The sequence below is a fragment of the Aythya fuligula genome, chromosome Z (assembly GCF_009819795.1).
Source record: "Aythya fuligula isolate bAytFul2 chromosome Z, bAytFul2.pri, whole genome shotgun sequence".
In the NCBI taxonomy this organism is placed as follows: Eukaryota; Metazoa; Chordata; class Aves; order Anseriformes; family Anatidae; genus Aythya; species Aythya fuligula.
Window position 1 is genome coordinate 35,132,901 of NC_045593.1, and position 20,568 is coordinate 35,153,468.

A 20,568-nucleotide genomic window follows, 5' to 3' on the forward strand; every position below is an offset into this window, starting at 1 on the left:
ATAGTGAATATCTTTATAAGGCATGCAGGGTATTCTGATACTGTGGATTCAGCTGTACAAATGCATAAAACAGACTGCATAAATTCAACTGCGGGTGAGCAATGCGGCTGAACGTAGACACATTCTGTTGGATCCTCCACATTAACTGTTACCTGGCCTAGTCGTAATACTACAGAGTAATGAAACCTTAAATATTTGTAACAGATTCTAGTAAGGTCAACATACAGAAGCAGGAAGAGCATCCAGGTGTACCACTGTGTAAGTGGGCAGGTAAGCGGTGGTCAAACTACTTCAGACAGGCATTAGCAGCTAACCATGTATATAGTAACTTCATGTTGCACATGCAGTCTCTGAAGAAGTAGCATATTTTGCAGAAAAAGACAAAGCAAATGTTCTTTTTTTTTTATGGCAGATTCTGGCAAAGTTACATCACAATAGTAAAAGCTAGTGCAAACTACACAGTAGACCTTGGACTGCTTGTGAATCGAGTATAAGCTAAAGTGTGCCTCCGGTCACTATTGAGATTTTGTTATTACTTAAAGCATGCAAGTGGAGAGATGAGGAGGCTAAGACTGTGATCCTGAATTAAGATCAATGTATGCAGTTCAGTTTTCTATCCTATTAGAAAGGAAAAGGCAAGGTGGTAGTGCTAGGAAGAAACAATTTTCTCTCAAGAATTAGGAGATGCAGAGTAGTAACTGTGAGTAAGGCAAGACTTCAGTGCAAGGAAGCATTATTATTAAGACAAATCTGTCACAGTTCAGATTAGGGAAAACAGGGAAACCTGAAGCCAGTGTTTCAAGTTACTATAACGTCAACTAGTTTGCACTTGCAACTTCACCATAGTGCCTGGTGAAGCTGCTTTTTTTCCTGTTACTGAATGTTACTGAATAGCTGGCTGTTTGGCACTACTGTATGAGCAGAACTGCAAACAAAGATAAGAAGTGCCAATTTATTGAACTTTCAGTGGGGAAAAATAACTCATTTTATGTATAAGCAGAGATAAACTAAACAGCAGCAACAAAAGGGGTGGGCTGACTGAAGCAACCATGGCAATTCATAGGCATGTGAGCAAGAAATAATTTGATTTTTCACTATGACGTACTATAGTGCTTTGGTCATAGTAGAGTACTAAAAATTCTTCCTGGTTTATATTCTGACCCCATTGAGAAGCAGTGGTCTCCAGCAGGCTCAAATCATGTTTTTCTGGTGCTTCCTTGAAGACAAGACAATACAAGGTGATACAAACACCTGGAACACTGTCATCTTCTCTGGGAGTACCCAAAGAAGATTCTTAGAACTATTAAAATTAATTTCTAACCTGGCCGTCCTCTGTCAAATACCCTTTTCTGTTCACAAACAAGGTCTTCCTAGGTCTGATGTTAGACAAAGTAAGTGTTTGAAGATGTGTTTCTTAGGGAAACACATAGGAATTGTTTGAAGAAGTGTTTTTCAAGAAGCTTACACATGTCTCATTCCCCTTCATGCCTTTAGGAATTTTTCATAAGGAGTTCACTGTAATTCATTTTTATTTTTTTTTAATTCAGGTTAAAAATCCCCAAGTTCATGCCAAGACAAAGCTCTCAACACTGAAATAGTACTAAAATGAAGTATATGTAGTTCTTAGGACTGTTTTAGTTTTTATTAAGAACCAGTCTCTCTTTAGCACTTAAAATTCTTTTATTTTAGAAATTGTTCAAGACTGTTTTCCAACCAGTGTGCATCAGCAGCTTTGGTGAAAACACCAGGTATCTTTCTAGCATACTTATCATACCAAATGCATACCATGAAGTCACATTGCAGTAAATTGGCACAATAAGTTTTGCAAGAACAAACTTAGCTTGTTTAAGAAAGTGATTAAGTAAACTCACACGTAAACATTTTAACTATAAAAATGCTGCTTCCAGCTCCTACAAAACACAGTGAAAAGACATCCCCACGAGAGTTGAAAAACTATGCACAGAGGTAAGTATCATAGGAAGAGATTTTATACAAATGAAGCAATTAGGCAGTTAAAAGTATTTACACTTTTTCCTGCTATTAACTAGACAAACATACAGTAGTCAGAGAAAAATATACTACAACTCTAAGTCTTGTAACATATAAGCATTTTTTCTCTAAATGGAATTTTAGTCTTTTGAAATGTGTTACCTGTTAATACTGGACAAAACTATTGGCAAAAGTGTTTAAATACTTTTAAACCAAGATTAAAGGGGGCTTAATTCCACAAAATTTAACTTCAAAATACTATGCTTATAAAATTATTTAAACTTTCAGCAGTGTATAGATTTCAAATGTAAAACTTAGCAATCCTCTTCAATCCCCTTTATAAAAAGACTCCAGTGGTGTCATTTGTTTTTGAAGGCAGACTCTTTTGCTGTTTTTTCAAGCTCTCTCTTCGCCACATGTCCTAGAAATATAATAAAATAACATTAATGACAATGTAAAAGCACTGAAGGGAGTCTTACTCCCGATGAATGTTTTTACACAGACTAGAGTTAAATGATACTGATACGCATTCAGCAGTGGAGAAGTCTGGAGAACTGAGGCAGGAGAACAGATGCCACCTGTTAGCTTTCTCTCCTAAGTGGACTACCCCCAAACACTAGATGAAGCCAGCAGTGACTGTCACCACATGACCGTGTGCGTCCGGACATGAGTGGCAGTCATTCAGAGGTTGGTTTCTGTTCCGTTCAGGTCATCCTCCCAGTCTGCTGCTAGTAATGTCAACTCAAGTGGAAAAGCACTCTGGCTTTTTTCCTGTGTGGAATATGCTTATTTCACCTAACTATAACACTTTTCTTTGTAGCCACAAATAATGCACTGTGTTCAAAACACTAAGTAACCTCAGGAAGCAATAGAAATCTCTACCAGCTGAGAACAGAAAGTACAAATAACTACAGAAGTATTAGACAATTTCTGTCTTGAAAATTTCTGAATTACCTTTTCAGAAGGGCAGTTAATATGTCTTGCCTCTAAGTAACAAAGGGAGTAAAATTTCCTTTGTTCCCTTACGTTCTGGAAGTAAAATTCCAGAATGTAATAGGTAGCTCTGCACTTGAGAAGTTTACAAATCATTTGCTTAGATTCAGCAGTGGAAACTGTAAGAACAGTTTTTAACATTCATGATTTTTTCACAGTCATTTTGCTTACCAATTGCTCGCTTGCAAAAACCAGAGCACCAGAAATAAATATATAAATATATATATTAAAAAAATACTGACTGTAAGGAATTTTACGTGATGGAGAGACATCAGTCTGTAGCTTGCTTGAATTTAAACAGGTATGTGGATAGATTAGTTAACTTATATCAGTTAGCAAGCAATGAATATAAAACAACTTGCAAAACCTCTTATGAACGGATGCTAAGTCCAGAGAAACTGCTCCCAAACAGCTGTACAAGGTTTTATATGGCGTGGAGCTGATTTCCTTGTTTAGCTAGGTCAGAAAAAGTGCTGGAGAGTGTAGAGTTCAAGGCCACACCAAACACCACAAACACATAAAAAGATAAATGTTTATTAGCATAAGATGACACTCCCACCTAGTTCCTTCATGGACTATATATTTACAAGTTTTACACACACAATCACAATTATTGAAATGTTAAAAATATAAATTACATTGCCTAAAAGTGGCTTATTTGAGACTGTTTATATTCACCTGCCTGTTGTAGGCATGTCATTTATGTATCTGGAGCATCCACTTTAGGTTTCTTTTCACCACTGTCCACTACAGTGTCATGCATGCACCCAAATGTTCTTAAACTTTTTCTTTTAATAGTAAATATAAGGGGAAATTTGACTGAGGTTTTCTTTTTCCCACTGGAAAATTTGTGTTAGGTTATGCAGAAAAGAAGAAAGGAGCAGGCCATGAAAAATGATGCCTTAGTCAACCAGTTAAGTTGTTTATTTTTAAATACTTAGACCAATATATTTAATGCTGATCTCCTTTGCTGTGGATTTCAAGTAGCTCGGGTGTTGCACTTTATTAGTACTGTACTGTGTTTTCACCACATCTCCTGTTTAAGGAATGTGCTATGCTCTGTAACTCATGCTGGTAATCTACACTCATGCCTTAATTATGCTCCCTTAACATACTTGTTGAAGGCAGATGAGGGTCTGGCATCCTCACCACTGGCTGAAAATTCCCAAGTGTCATTTCTGAAAGTTCAATAGTAAGAAAGCGGTAATTCTAAGGCTACCTCCCAGCAAAAATCAAATTCATAGTCATCTTACGGAGTGTTGTTTTTTTTTTAAGCTTCCCCTACTGTAAATAATGGTTAATATACACACCCTCTTAATTTGTTATGCAGCCAAAAGAATGCCATGCAACTCTGGCATACAGTCCTCCTGGACTGTATGAAGATGGTAATGAAAGGAAAGCTTGCAGTAATACATACTGCTGGACAAAAAGAATCACTCAACACAAGAGCAGAACTGCTCAGAAAAAAAACAAATTGGTATTCCAACCAACCAGTTTTGCTCAAGGATAATTTTAGACCCTTCCCTCATTTTTCACTAAATTCTGTTACATATTCCTCATGTTCTACAAGAGACTCATTGCTTATGTTTTTATTATTTTTTATTTATTTTTTACAAAATTGCATTTTCAGCAAGACCAAGGTTTAAATACTACCTTTAAGCATTCATATGCATGTTTGGAAAACATAAATGCATCAACCTCTGGCATTATTATATACCATCACATTTTATAGAGTTCTAAAATTTCACAGGTGTAAGTTCTAGTCTGCAGTTAATCTGCATTTGGGCGATACCAGAATCATAATTACAGAACACTAGTTGAAGTAGTTTGGCTATTGATCAGGATAAATTGATTTTCAAAAAAAAAAAAAAAAAAGAACTTGACAAATCCTATTAGTTTCTGTAAAATTTGGTTCAGACATCATTTGCTTTAAGTAGTCTAAAATACAGTGGAAAGCATGTACTTTGCCCTACCTCCCTACATGCTGTTTTTCTCCTAAAAAGACATCTTTTTTTTAATTTTTACTTCCTTCACTGCTGTAGTGGAAATTATTTTTAAAATGCTCATTTAAAATCTTAAAAAAAAAAAAAAAAGTATGCCATTATTATTCTCTGAATTATTCTCTGAAGTTGAGAAAAAAGGCACCTGTAAAGAAAACAGTAACTCAACACGATTAAGTAACTTCAGTCTATTCATGTTCTGTTTATATCACTTTACTGTAACAAAACAAATCTTTAATTCATTAAAGTTACTAACTCACTTTTTCTTACTCCCAACTTCTGGCTTGTCTTTGTTTTCATCAGTGTTGTCTCCATTGTGTTGTGATTGGGTGGTGTCTTGAGTTTCAGACCCTCCATTCAGAACTTTTGAACCTTTACAATGAAAGGGCAGGTGAAGAAAAAAAAAGTACAGTAGGCAAAAAGAACCGTGCTATAAGAAACCCCAAATAATGTTACAAATAATGTTAACTCCAACAATATGTTTTCCCATCATCTTGATGCTTAGCAGCTGAAATATCACAAAAAGCAAGAACTGATAGTGTTTTAACTTCTGAAAATTCAATGTACTGAGCCTCATCCCGTAATTTTCATGATGGGAAATTAAAACATTTCTCAAGATTTCAGGTTCCTCTTGTTTTTGCCAGGCTACAAATAATAGGACTAATGCATACCTATATCCTGAGCAGTAAGAGACTGAGCATGCATGAGTGTGTATGCATTCTGAGCATGAATCACTTGATTATGAATTCTGTTCACCACTCTAAGCCAGATGGACAGTTCAAGAGACCCCACCTGGCATCCTGTGTTCAGCTCTGGGTCCCTGACACGTGGCTTTGGCTGGGACAGAGTTGATTTTTTTTCACAGAAGTTTGTATTAAGCTATGATTTGGATTTTTGATGAAAATAGGTGTGCTAACACACGTGTGTTTTTAGTTGCTGCAGAGCAGTGCTCACACAGAGCCAAGGCCTTTCCAGCTCCTCATGCTGCCCTGCCAGTGAGGAGCCTGGGGGTGCTCCAGGAGGGGACACAGCCAGGACAGCTGGCCCAGGCTGGCCAGAGGTGTCCCACACCATGTGGTGTCATGCTCAGCAACAACAGCTGGGGTAAGGGAGGAGAAGAGGAGGGGGGGACATTCAGAGTGATGGCATTTGTCTTCGCAAGAAGCCATTCCACGTGCTGAGCCCTGCTTTCCTGGAAGTGGCTGAACACCTGCCTGCTGTGGGAAGTGGCGAATGGATTCCTGGTTTGGCTTTGCTTGCATACGCAGCTTTTGCTTTGTTTGGTGAGCTGTCCTTATCTCAGCCCATGAGTTCCCGCACTTTCACCTCTCTGATTCTCTCCCCCATCCCACCTGGGGACAGTGAGCGAGCGGCTCTGTGGGGCTGAGCTGCCTGCCGGGGTTAAACCACAACAGGCCCCTGACACAAGAAGGACATGGTCCTGTTGGAGTGAGACCAGAGGAGGGCCATGAGGATGATCAGAGGGCTGGAGAACACCTCTCCTACAAAGGCTGATGGAGTTTGAGTTGTTCAGCCTGAAGAGAAGGCTACAGGGAGAAACCTTACAGCATCCTTCCAGTACCTAAAGGGGACTACAGAAGAGCTGGGGAGGGGCTCTTTGTCAGTGTGTGCAGTGATGGGACAAGGGGGAATGGCTTTAAACTTTGAAGAGGGTAGATTTAGCTTAGATACAAGGTGGAAATTCTTTGCTATTTGGGTGGTGAGGCACTGGAACAGGTTGTCCAGAGGAGCTGTAGATGCCCCATTTTTTCATTTTGCTTTTGTTTCCAGTATTTTTTTCCCTATTAGAACAGAGCAGAATAATCCTCAAGTTGAATCAGTTTTACACATGACACAACTGATGAGCAATCTTGCTATCCATATCTCAACCCACAAACCTCATCTCATCTTACTTTCGCCTCCTGTCTTGCTGAGAAAAGGGAATGAGAGCTGTGTGGTGGGCACCCAGCCGTCAGCCAAGGTCAGCCTACCGCCCTGTGCCTGTCACGGGGCTGGGGAAAGATCTGTGTGGAGCCCCCACTACATCAGACATACTTCTCTTGCAATAAATGGCAGGATTTCAAGGTCATCTTTCTTCCTTAGTAGTTGCAAATACAACTACAGTTATTCTGAATCCTTGGCATCCTCAGTCACCTCAGTTACAGTTACTTGCTTTTTTCCAGATCCAAGTGATAAAAGTTTCATTTTTGATTACATAGTTTTGCTCCCAGGATTCAAGTTCAAATTAAATTCAGCTTTTTTCCAATACTTGTGGGCATCAAGAACCTACATAATTTTAATGAATGGGTAGAACTCTGTCAAGGATTTAAGTTTCATTGTAACCCAGCTTCCCAATGTCTCTCTCATTTTGTCCTATTTCAAAACACAAATAAGACTCTTTACTGCATTTCACTCCTTTAAGTTACTGAAGAGCCTCCTTGCCACAGGAGGCTTTCAATGTTGTCTAATACTTTTATAAGCACTCAGAATTAATCTGGAATAGTACTGCTTTATGCTAAGGCATAAAGGCTTCTTCTGCCTTCATGACAACTACTTCTTTATTATTAGACTGAACTATGCTACTAAGTAGTATGTAAGTGGTTAAAAGCTGCTGCTACATATAGTAGCATGCATGACATAGGAAGAGGCTGGTAAAAAGCAAGGTGGAAACCAAAAACAATGTAGGCACCAAAAAGCTCCTTGAAGAATGGAAGTAGGATGTCATTCTATCTAAAGCTTAATGTTTTTTTTTTCCCCACAAAGTAATGGAGCTAAAAGATTTACTAAGTAAAAAATGCTGAATTAATTTCTTGCAAAAGCCCTTACACTCACATAGTAAAGGCAAAATAACCATGGAAAACAGTCATAAGTTTTACCAATGCATTTTAAACTTAGTTACAGGAGCATTATCCTTGACTATTTCAGATATGCGAAGGTATAAATGGTATATAAATGGTATGCGAAGGTATAGATTAGTCGAATTCATACATCAAGCGTTTCTGGAAGCTGGCTCAGAAGTGGGTGGAGACTAAGTCTTTTATATTACAAGAAATTAAAACCGCAATGATTTACCTGTTTGGTCCTTTTCTTTTTCCATTTTTTTGTTACTTCCTTTCTTCCACTGTTCTTTGGTTTTATTGGCTTCCTCGTGCTGCTTCTGCTCAGCAAGTGATTTATTTAGAACTTGGGAAAGAACAGAGTCTCCTTCCCCAACCAGAAACATGGTCTTGAACTTGTTATAAAGCATAGTAGATTTCTCCACGATAACTTGGCTAACTTTGAATTTCCGTATCTGAAATTGAAGTGATAAAATAGGCGGTTCCAATTCTGCATGTAAATACCTATGTAATTTCATCAAATGGTAGATGAAATTCTTAAGTTAACATGAAATATCTTAGTATTCTCACTCTCCGAAGGGATAAATAACACCCATGTAAAATTAAGAACACAGTATTTTGAATAACATTGCTGATCTCACCTTCTTGAGAGTTAGAATCATCTCTGTATGTTTCTGAGCTTGTTGCATTGTGATTTGAAGGGATGCAAGCTCATCAAGAGCCTCAATACACCTGTTCACATCCTGTAGATAAACAAGAAGTTAGTTTGATGACTTCACTTAAATGTTAATACTCCTTAAATAGCCATATTGAATTCATTTCCACACTTGATGATACATTCCTAAAATGTCCTTAATTTGATGATGTACTTCATTTTATAACAATCTATACAATCCATACAAACACATACCAAGAGGTACACGTTATTTGAATGACATAAAATAAAAAACAAAAACCAAGAAACAACTTCATACCTTCATTATACCAACCCAAGCTTTCTGCTGCTCTCACAATTCTAGTAGTTCGTTACCTACAGCTGTTCTGCAAATACTCAGCCTTTTCGATATACATTTTTTTCCATGTGACCTGCCACTGAGAAGGCAGCTAAACAAATTAAGCAGTTATGTCTGATACACAGAACTGTATTCGTGTAGAGCTTTCAGTTAAAACTTTGGTGAGTGACACTTTGTGGAGGGCACCCAGAATCAATTGTGATTTTCTGGTCCATGTCCCAGAACCATCGTGTTAAATTCTTCCTTCTATAATACTTAGTTCTCAATTCCGTTACCTTCAGCTTCTCTTACTTTTACTTTCTATTTAGAACTAAGGTTAGTCTCCAGCACAGGTCACAATAGTATTTTACATCTTGAATAAAGCTGTAGCTCCTGTTCTCAATAGAAATTAGTATTTATTTTTTTCTTTTAATAATTAATACATGTAATTATGATAAGCTAGGTATCCTTGCTGTAGCTCTATAACCAATGTTCTTCCCAGTGTTGTAAGATACTTGCTCCATTACTCTTATTTGAAGAATTCTAGGTGGGTTTTGGTTTTCCTCAAAGTTCATCCATCCATGTTTGGACAGCGTCTGCTTATTCCTCCCAGGTCACCAATCTGTTCCCACTTCCTGTGTGCTTGCTTCTCATGTCCAAATTTAGTCAGGAGCTTCTTGTTCATCCATGCAGACCTGCTGACATATTTGCTTATGTTCCTTCTTGTCAAGATGAACCAATCTTAAGAAGGTAATTCAGGCAAACCAGATCTCCTGTTTCCCCTTTCCTCTCCAGAATTATCTCCCAAGGGATTCTTCCAAGCAGGTCCCTTTAAAGGTCCAAGTCTGCTCTCCTGTGTCCAAAGCTGTGATCACTTTTCTCCTGCTCCCTCTTCCTAGGGTCCTGAACTCTTACCATCTCACAGTCACTGCAGCCAAGATTGCCCCTGCCTTTACTATCCCTGACCAGCTCTTTCCTAAGAAGCAGGTCCAACAGGAGGTCTTCTCTTGTCAGCTCCGCGATCATCTGTTATAAATTTCTCGCACTCCAGGAACTTCCTGGATTGTTGTGTAATCTCCATGCTGTCCTCCAGCAGATAGCAGGGTGGTCCGCCTAGGACCAGAACATTTGAATCGAAGGTGTCTCTCATCTGCCTTAAGACGATCTACCTCTTCCTCATTGGGTGATCTGCAGCAGATGTTCTCATCAGTATCACCGTTGTCTATCTGCCTGCTAATCCTGACTGTAAGTTCTCAGTTGGGTAACAATCTGTCCCAATGCAAAGATCCAAGGACTCCCACTGGTCTCTCATATAGTTATTTCTTGCCTTGCCTACATGGCACCTGTCCTTCCTAAAGGATGGAAGCACCCATCCGTATCAACCTTCCATGAACTGTTCTACCAAATCTATGATCCCTGTGACACCACAGATCTGCAATTGCAAATAGATGTCTAATTTCTCTGTCCAATTCCCCACGAAGTGTGCATTGGTGTACATGCACTTCAGAGAGGCACCCAGTTGTGCTTTCTAGAAAGGCTGGGAGATTTCCTTGTAATGCTGTGCTGTCGGCAGTTCCTCATTTTTATGCTTGCACTTGTAGCGACTCCACTTCAGCCCTGTTTTGTTGATAACAAGGTTACTTCTGTTCTTATCACCCTGCATGCCATCCTGGTCCGCCATTTCCTCACTTTTTCATTCACTGTTGCTCTTGGTTTAAAGCTATTTAACCAGGTTGACCAGCTTCTTGTCAGTGATACCTTTACCCAGTTGGTCAGGTGGATCCTGTTGTCTCCTTGCAGTCCTTGATCCTCAGAGTTTCCATCATCTGGAAGTCAAATCCTGTTGCTCACATCAGTTCAACTGTTGACCCACAATGGTCAACAATTGTTGACCCACAGGATCCATCCATTCCTTCACAAGCCCTTTCCTCTCATTGGGAAGATTGAGACCACCACCCAGGTCCACAGCGCATCTGAACATCACTCTCAGAGCCACAGAGTCATATTCAGTACTTTGCAGGTCTCCCCTGACTGTATCACTGGAAAAACAGCTGCAGTTAATAAAAAGCCTGAAGGCCACACAAGCCTCAGCCACCTGTCAGCAGTGTTAAGAATTTGAGCCCTCAGAAGGCAGCAAGCCTTCTTCAACAATGAGCTGAGACAGCAGATAGAGGTCTCCATCCCTTACAGCAGATATTCTGCCACTACCCAACTCATTGCTTCCTTCTCATGTTCCTGTAAGGCTCATCTCATTTGAATGTTTCTGATAGGTAATTTATTCTGAAGTATGTTTAAGCAAAACCAATTTTACCTGCCGACATCAATATTTTAATGTCTATAGTAACCCCATTTAAACATTATCATTACCTTTCAAAATGAAAAAAAAATCTTTTCATTCTCAGAATATTAATTAAAAACAAATGTATGTATTTCTTGCTGTAATTCTACAAAAGACACATATACTTACAAAATTATCAATTTTTAGGGAGTTCTTAATTTCTGCATGTATTCTTTGAAGCCTGGAATCCATTGATGTTTCTGAAGATTAAAAATACTATGTATTAATATTTGGTAATCACATGAGGTTCAGTTTTGTAGAAACCATTACACAAATCTGAACACAAAGAAAAAAATGGACAGGCAGCCCAATTCAGATAACCTTTCAAGCACACTCAAGCATGCCACAGGGGTTATGACCTGAAGTGAAGTACACACTTTGTTTAAAATGGACAGTATTAGCAACCTGTAAAGTTTTCTCCTTAGGAATTTTAAGCTGAAAATATTTTTTCAGTTTCAGTATCTACCTGTCACCACCTGCTTCACAACTACATTAAAAGAGAAGGTTCAATAAATACTAACCGCTACAAACTTGGAAAACCGTAAGTGACAGGACACCTGGATATTAATTGTTTTGTTTTCAGTAAATTGAACATAAAGAATACTGCACACAAACAGAATTTAAGTCTAGTCATCTTGGATGGGTTTGGATAAATTATTTTCCCCTGCCAGCAGTGGATTTTCTTGCAGTCCATGCCAGTGGATCTTTACTATATTACAAATAATAGCCAGTGGTTTGGATTGCTCTTAAAGATAGGAGTACTAAAAAAGGAATTACTTATCCCTGTGAAGGTCAGTTTGCAACTCTGGGTTAGTAGGCAAGACCACAATAATCTGAATCTAAGCCTCTTGCTTAGGAAGAACAAGCCTCTTCCTTAGTGAAGCCTCTTGCTCAGTAAAAGGTAATATCTAAATACTTTCAAGAGGTCCCCCAGATTATCTTGTGTTATGAGACAAAGGAAAAAAAGAAAGGGAAAACTAGAATGATTTGATTCAAAGAATAGAAACTTTTGTTTCTTTTTCACCATCAGAAGGGATCATCAGAAAAGGTTTAAAGTCTTGAATGACAGTAAAACAAGAATAGTAGAGAACTGTTATAATGCACTGAAGAAGGAACACAGAAGAACAAACACATAAGCACAAGAATGTCCTGTTTCACAGAAGGACGCAGTCATGGATCAAACAACTTGGACTAAGATCCCAACACCACCCTTCACAGTAGATTATCTTATCCAGGCAGTTAATTCTGTTCAAAGTTTAGGGTGACCCAAAATATTCTGTCAGCTTCTTTAAACCAACCTCTTTTTTTCTCCATCTTCTTAACTTCTGTTTTTTTGCCTTCTTCTTTACTCTGCCTATTAAAAACATTAAAGTGTATTTACAAAATTGTAAAATCTGTTTTTCAGTCTTTTTTTCTCTAGTTTTTAGATGAGATGTCATGTTTTGACATACTATTTCTGTAAAACATTAGCATGCAAAAACTACAATGAACTAAGCCCTGGTTTTCACAGACTGAAAAAAAATAAATAAAAGTTATTTACTTAGCTGTGATATTGCTGATAAATCACACACTGACAGACTGTTTTCCCCCAGAAAAGAAAATTACAGGTTTATAAAGACAAGTCACATTTGTGAACTATACTCTGTTTTGATTGCATGTGCAAATTTGAAAAATGGCATTGAACAAAGTTAATTTTGTAGGGAAAAAATGCTTTACGATGACAAAAAAAAGTGAACCGAAAAAAAGAGCAATACTACTATTTAACATTACCATAGGGAGTTATGGAAAGATAAGTTAATAATAATCAGTTAGTATGTGATTTCACTCCTTATCTGGTTATTACATCATATTTATCCTACAACTGACCTGTAACGTATCAATGATAACTTAAATCTCCTGGACATAAATACTACTAAAGAAAATTATGATTTAACCAAATTATGATTTATGATTAAGGTAATTATGAATTATGATTAAGATAATTATGATTTAACCAAAATCTCCTGCCTCTTTCTAATTGCCTTTCTAAAAGTAAAGCTGGAACTCAAGAAAACAAGACAAAAAAAAATACCTTCATCTGTCTTAGAAGAGGAAGACAAGCAAAAACCTTTCAAACCAGATTAACTTTTTTCTGAGAAGATCATTAAAACGTTTTACAATTCCTCATTCTTGTCTTATAGAGGGGTTTCAAAACCTTATTTTATAATTATAATCAGCCCTGATGAGAAGAAGCTGGGGTCTGTTTGATGAGAAGCTCAGTATGAGCCAGCAATGTGCGCATGCAGCCCAGAAAGCCAGCCCTATCCTGGGCTGCACCAAAAGGAGCATGGCCAGCAGGGCGAGGGAGGTGAGTGTCCCCCTCTGCTCTGCTCTCATGAGACCCCACCTGGAGCCCTGCGTTCAGCTCTGGGACCCCCAGCGCAAGAAGGATATCGGAAGTATGAGTACAGAGGACTGCCATGAGGATGTTCAGAGGGCTGGAGCACCTCTCCTACGAAGGCTGTAGAAGCTGGGGCTGCTCAGCCTGGAGAAGAGAAGACTATGGGGAGACATTGCCACACCCTTCCAGTACCTAATGGGGGCAGGAGAGGGACTCTGGCAGGCAGGGAGTGGAGTGGTAAGACAAGGGGGGATGGCTTTAAACTAAAAGCGGGTAGGTTTAGATTAGACATAAGGAGGAAATTTTTCACTCAGGGTAGTGAGGCCCTGGTACAGGTTGCCCAGAGAAGCTGTGGCTGCCCCATCCCTGGAGGTGCTCAAGGCCAGGCTGGATGGGGCTTTGGGCAACCTGGTCTGGTGGGAGGTGTCCCTGCCCATGGCAGGGGGTTGGAACTGGGTATTCCTTAAGGCCTCTTCCAACCCAAACACTATAGGTTTATAGGCAGATTGATAGAATCATATTTCAGCATGTCATGACTAAGTATTTAGTAATACGCATCCATAAAACATTCAGGCTTTCATGTCTGTCATCTTCCATGGTCCTTCCATACTCCATCCAATTACAGACAACAATTTTCAAGTACACAAGGCTATTTTACCTCAACTGGTAGCACAGTTTCATGCCCTTTAAACACTAAGATTTCCTCAAATTTCATACAAAGCACTATTAGTACATTTATGTAAATATTAATGAAGTAGTTACAGCCAAGAAAATGTGGATTAAACTGATGAGAAAGATAACCAAAAAACAGGATCAGCCTACATTTGGCGTACTAATAAAGTAACTTGAAGTCTTATGCCATTAATAATCAGCTACAATGAAATTCATTATACATTCATTAACTATTCCTCCCTTATCTTCCTGAAACAAAGCTCTATATACCTTCAAGAGAATACAATACAAAAGCCATTTAAAAGTAGAGGAAATCTGATTACTATAACCAAATCAATATATGACACTTAACTGCAGAGATCAGTCAGTGTATGTCAGATTTAAACAGTTATATATTAAAAGCTGCAAAAATTCTAATGACAATTTGTTATCTCTGGAGTTGGAAACACTTAGGTTTGCTACTGGCAGGCAGAATAACTGTGCTAGCTTTCCAGAGAAGGAGTGACAGAGAAGAGAAGAAAGGGGTAGAGGATAAAAACCCCAGACAAACTACAACGTTGTTAATGGATGTGAAAAAAGTAGAGTTTCAGTTAAAAATGAGGTGGACCATTATCCTCCTCCTTATTCTCCCTTTCTTCTGCCCTCCCATCAGCTGTGGAGATGGGAACATCGCGTCCTTGTGGTGGTGGCTTTTACACCCATTTGCAGAATAGCTCTTGAGAAGGAGTAAATTTTTTTCCTATTGGCCCCCCAGGTTTTCGGGGGGCTCTTCTCTCCAGAGTCTTATGCTTGATTCATTTGTGATAACTTATTTTCTGAACGTGGACTGCTCTTGGTATCAGTCAACTGCCCTTGCGCTGCCAGAGTATTTCTTATTTTTTAAGTTGTTCCATCTGACAGTTCCAGCTGCCAGACAGAAATGTTTTCTAGGAAACCCTATGCATTCCACAACCTGACCAAAAATATCCGTTACCATGGATTAATAGGTCCTACCAGTCTCAATAAAATGCCTTCAAGATAAAGTAAAATACAAGGCTGTCCAGAATATCATTTCCATTCTCAAATGCATAGTCTAAGGGTACTTCTAAACACACTCCATGATCTGTTCTCTGCTAGAAATTCCAACTCACTGGAAGACTGATATCACTTCATTTCTAGGTTCAGTTCTTCTCATCCTCCCATAATAGTACATACTGATTTAAAGGAGCTTTTTACTCTCCCCTTAAAAAGAACGTAAAATAGACAAAAAGAAGGGGGGGGGGGGCGTGGAGAGAAAAATAGAACACGGTACAAACCAGCTTGGCATCTTTTCATATACTGACTTCTCCTGCTAGTTTCAAAGTGCTCCTATGATTTGTAGACACTGCATGTTAGACAATACTCACGGTTCACAGTCTGTCTGCTCCTCTTGCTTACGCTTTCGTTCTGTCACCTCTCTCTCCTGTTGGCCTCTCATAATGTTTCTTCTATGAGCTCCCTGCAAGCTTCTTCCTCCTTTTTTCTTCTGGTTTAATTTGGGATTTTAGGATTGGAAAGAGAAAAGAAATCTTTAGGTTACTGTAAAGCAAGATGATTGAATCCTTGTCTCAATAAACAGGTGAGCCTACCCACACTATGTCTCTGAAGCAACTCTGGTTCATGGAACAACCTGACAACAGTTGGCTTTCCCTGCAACTAAATACAAGACTTCCATATGATGATAAACTCTGATTTTTTTAGTCCTTCTCCCCTTTCTTCCTTTTCCAATTGGAAGAAAATATTCTGACCACCACAAAAACGAAGAAATTGCAAATGATTGGGAAAGCCTTATGTCTTTCAAAAGCTTATTTCAAGCCAAATATTCTCTTAGAAGCATTCAATCCAAAAAGATCCAAACAAACAAAACAATCAAAGCAAATACAATAGCTGTAACAACAAAAAAAAGCCACTGAAAAAAATTCTGAAAGAACTATTTGACAGAATAATATTCTGCAACTTTTATTCTGCATCTCTGTATTAGCCAACCACAAGGTTCCAACATTGAGATCTGGTATAAACTTCAGTTAATGCCCTGTCCCTGGAGGTGTTCAAGGCCAGGCTGGATGGGACCTTGGTCAACCTGATCTAGTGGGTGATATCCCTGCCTAAGGCAGGGGGGCTGGAGTTAGATGAACTCCAAGGTCCCTTTCAATCCGGAAAAAAAAAAAAAAAAAAAACTATCTTCAGTGATACTACTTTCCTTTATAATAAATAGATCAGTACAGCGAAATTATACCTTGTCACACTCTTGCTCTTCTCCATCATCTTCAGAATCAGAAGTTGATGTAAAAATGATTTTTGTAGCATTCTTCCTTTTTGGTTCAGCCTCTTTTTTTCCTTCTTTTTTGTCAAATTCCTTCTTTGGTTTCTCCTCTTCCTTCTGACCTTCTTCATCCTTCTTCCCTTGTTTTTTAGACTTTTCTTCTGGTCCTTTTTTCTTTGCTTTCTCCTCCTCAGTAACACTGAAACATGAACAGTACTTAGGCATCATCATTAGTAACAGTGAACTTAAAGCATGTGAATTGCCTCAATTCAGGAAGGTGTGTTTTTTTTGAAAATATAGAATCTTAAAAATTATGAAATTAATGAACTCTCAGTTCATCTAATGACTGAAAAAATGTAAGGTCTTTTTCTAGAATTATTGTCCATTACCTAAGGTAAAAAAAGAATGTTATTATTGAATACAAATAATAATAAATGAAGATAATAATTATTAATAGTACAGAGGCCTTAATGAAGCAAACGTATTGTGCATACATAGATGTAAAGTCAAGAAGTTAACGATCAGAAATTCTCCACATGCATATGTATCTGCAGGACCAAAGACTATTCCAGAGTGCAAACACTAAAGTAATTCTTATAATTATTTAAGGCGTACATATACCAAAACTGTGCATTTGCTAACCTACAGAAAATTATGCTAATGCTGAACTTTCTTTCAGTTATAAGAAAAACTTGAGGCTTGGCACAAGGACAATGGAAGGTAAGTATAAAATTTAGGTTGCTGACAGTGTTGGAATTCGGTCATACCATCAGAAGACAATTTTGAAACAAAATGTAACAAATGGACATTTTCCTTTTGTATGATCTTGCCTTCCTCTTATTAAGTATCTTTTCACACAGCATGCAGTTACTAATTTAATAACATTTTTGCACAGACTTTACAAATCAGGAAGGTTAAGATCTTCTGTCTTGATTTATACAATTGTATACCTTGAGTTATGTAATAGTATTCATACATAATACTATATAATAGTAACTCAAGAGTTAATATAGAATCATAAACAACATCAAAACAAACAGTAACTCATATTGAACAGTAGAGGGGAAAAAAACAATCATGAACTAAATATGAAGTCTTCACATACAATAAACAAATAACTCACAGGTCACTCTCGGAAATACAAGGGGTTTTCACCAACTTGGGTCTCCCTCTTGGTTTTGGACTCTTCACTTCAGAAGCTAGTTTTAATACAGAAATAACAGGTTAGTCCACAGCTACCATCTAATTCCTTGTCTCTGATGAAAGATTCTTACTCAAGAGACGTTACACTTAAACCAAAATAACTGTTTTTATACAAAATTCAAGTGTTAAGTGAGTACCAGCCTTTAATCAAGATCTCTTTGAAATATTAGTGCTATTTCATACTTCAGTTATTTGCTAACCACAGGCTCAAACTACCAATTCTCTCGTATTTTCTGCACTCTGTGCAATTACAATTTGTTTTAAATGTTGCATAACTGATATAAACAAGCCTGAAATCAGAGAATCAGAAACAAGTGTAAAGAAGTCATTTAGTGTCCACATTTACATGGAGCCTGTTTAGTGCCAGTAGCTTTCGGTACACCATGGAGCTTCCTTAACTTGGTAGCAAACCACTTAAGTTCTACCACCATACCAAGGTATATAGAAAAACTTGGCATTTCCTCACATTTGCCATATTGTTGCAAGACAGTATATCTGCCTTCTTGGCATTTAAACCCATGAAACTCTGTCAAACAAAAACACTCAGTGCACTGCATTTACAGCTTTGCAGAATGTGCTTGTCTCACCACATGTTCACTGTGGTATCAGGTGACGTAATAGTGTTTAAATTTCTGTTGGTATTAGTGTAGAGCACTGTTAAGCAAGAGATGCATGCATTATATTGGCACTAGAAAATGCTGCATAGTACATCTTACAAAACGGTATTTTATGTAAAGGGCAAAAGCATCTCATACAGATACTTTCCTGCTCTTACACACAGTAGTTAGTGGAAACAAAATACATTTTAAAGACAAAAGCACATATGACAAATGTACATTTAGTAAATATAATGAAATTGTGGAGGACACTGTAGATTTAATTTCCTTGCAGCTTCCAAGGCAAAAGCAACTTTGTCTAGTTAACTGGTTGCACTTTCTTTAAGTTATTTTCATATTGTCAGCAGACAATACAGATGAGTATAAAGTATTAACTATCTGTTTCCCAAACTGTATGGTCATACAATGTACTTAACTGCTCCAAGAACTGTTTGCTAGTGAAGTAGTTAATAACCAATTCAAGAATATCTGCAAGCTTACCACGAAGCTTCCAACAAATCTCATCATTGCTACCTTCAAAAAAAACAAGCACTACTGGATTTGCAGCAAGTGTTTCAAATTATATATTTTTAAATAAAGTAGTTGTACTTTCACTTCACTTGTCTGTCAATCTACACAGATCATTCTATTGTTTTAAATATTTTTAAATGAGTCTCTCCTACTCTTTGCTTGTTTTTGTTGTTCTCTGAACTCCATCTACAGGCACCATCTCCCCACAGCTCTCTTACTCATGCTTTAAGGATGTTCTAACAACAATTTAACTATTCTATGGTATTCTGTACGTTTTTAAACCTTTGCAGAGCAACAGTGCACAAAGAAATCTTATTGCATAGTCTATAGTTTAGCAGTGTTCTATGAAGAACGCTTTTCTGAAGGGGACACTTGTACCCCCCGAAACAATGAGACTTATTCAGAGGACTGAGCATTAATGCTAACAATTTAAATCCATTTATGTCCTAGAGGCTCCAGTTTGAGATATGAGATATTTTCTCATAACAATCTATTATCGAGCACTGTCCTTAGTTTAAGAAAATACTTTGCAGTAGTTTAGGTGGAAAGAGACAGTAAAACCTCTCTAATTATACAAAGGTATTTCTGTAACAGAAAAAAAATCCTTTTTTAAGGTTACCTGCTGGTCTTCCTCTTTTGGGGCTTACTTTTGGAGACACTGTCACAGGAGTTGCTGCTGCAACCGCTGCTGTTGCCACTACTGCTGGTTCCTCAGCTTCAGCTTGTTTTTCAGCCTAATTTAAGGAATGCATTACCCAAGTGAAAAACTGCACCAACTGTTGCTTCTTCAAACAACAGTTTTAAATGTTAGCATTACTATACTATTATATATTATTAATATATCATACTACCATATTGTTTCTATATGTGAAAAAAATCAAATTTAGTAACAGCAAATCTTAAAAAGACATCACTTGTTTTATGTGCTCCATACCATGATTACCTCATACAGTAATGTTTCAAATAATTTCAGCTATTCATCATTCATCTTCAGAAAAATAAAACTATCTTGGTACAAGGAAATAAAAGAATGATTTACAAGAATCCTTAATATCACCGTAACGGCATGTCAAAACCAAGTTTTAAGCAGGTAAGTTCATTTTTTGCCCATACAGAAATATTCTTAGATGCCATCATCTTCCCTAGCAGTATCACAGCATCTGGTCAGTAGATGGAGCTACTCAGAAAAACACCTGCTCTGTAGCTAATTATCCACAATGGAAAAATTGATGAGCTGCACTAACCAGATATAATAAACTTCATCCATACAGTCATCTTAGAGGGGCTGGGTTGTAAAGAGAGAGAGAAATCTATGAAAAAGAAAAATGATATGCATCTCCCCACAGAAACATTCCATAAAAAGAACATAGAAAAATTCCAGCTTGAGAAAATATTCACAGAATTTCGTGTAGTGGATACAGAAGCATCAGCTTGCAGAAACAGAAAAGTTAGTTACAAACACATTTATCTTCATATTGTCTTTAGAAACAAGTAATAACGAGCTATTTAGAAAGAATGAGACATACTTAAATCAAGGCTGAAGTAGAGGTACATCTCACATAGACAGATTGTTTAAGTAAGACAGAAAAACAACTGATTTTTTTAAACAATTCCAAGATGAGAGAACACCTTGTTTCTTTCAAAGGCATATAAGGAATGCATTCAAAGCCATGTAACTGCATAGACAAGACTTTTCTGATCTGTGAACATGCACCACATCCCTTGGAATAACTATTCAAGCTCAGAAGCAATGCAT

General features: G+C 37.8%; 1 protein-coding gene across 2 annotated transcripts in view; it reads right to left on the reverse strand.

The window, feature by feature from the left end:
- Positions 1-1,661: 1,661 nt before the first annotated feature.
- PSIP1 (PC4 and SFRS1 interacting protein 1) overlaps positions 1,662-20,568 on the reverse strand; it is a 36,138-nt gene continuing 17,231 nt past the window's right edge. Inside the window, exons 7-16 of one of the 2 annotated variants that reach the window (XM_032205695.1) lie at positions 19,432-19,546; positions 17,606-17,681; positions 16,456-16,681; positions 15,587-15,705; positions 12,448-12,503; positions 11,279-11,349; positions 8,461-8,562; positions 8,055-8,274; positions 5,243-5,354; positions 1,662-2,410 (exon numbers count right to left, since the gene is read on the reverse strand). In XM_032205695.1, the coding sequence (XP_032061586.1) occupies positions 2,386-2,410; positions 5,243-5,354; positions 8,055-8,274; positions 8,461-8,562; positions 11,279-11,349; positions 12,448-12,503; positions 15,587-15,705; positions 16,456-16,681; positions 17,606-17,681; positions 19,432-19,546 (1,122 nt within the window). In that variant the 3' untranslated portion in view covers positions 1,662-2,385. Of the gene's footprint in view, positions 2,411-5,238; positions 5,355-8,054; positions 8,275-8,460; positions 8,563-11,278; positions 11,350-12,447; positions 12,504-15,586; positions 15,706-16,455; positions 16,682-17,605; positions 17,682-19,431; positions 19,547-20,568 lie in introns of those variants that run through there. The other variant, XM_032205697.1, reaches the window with a different exon arrangement.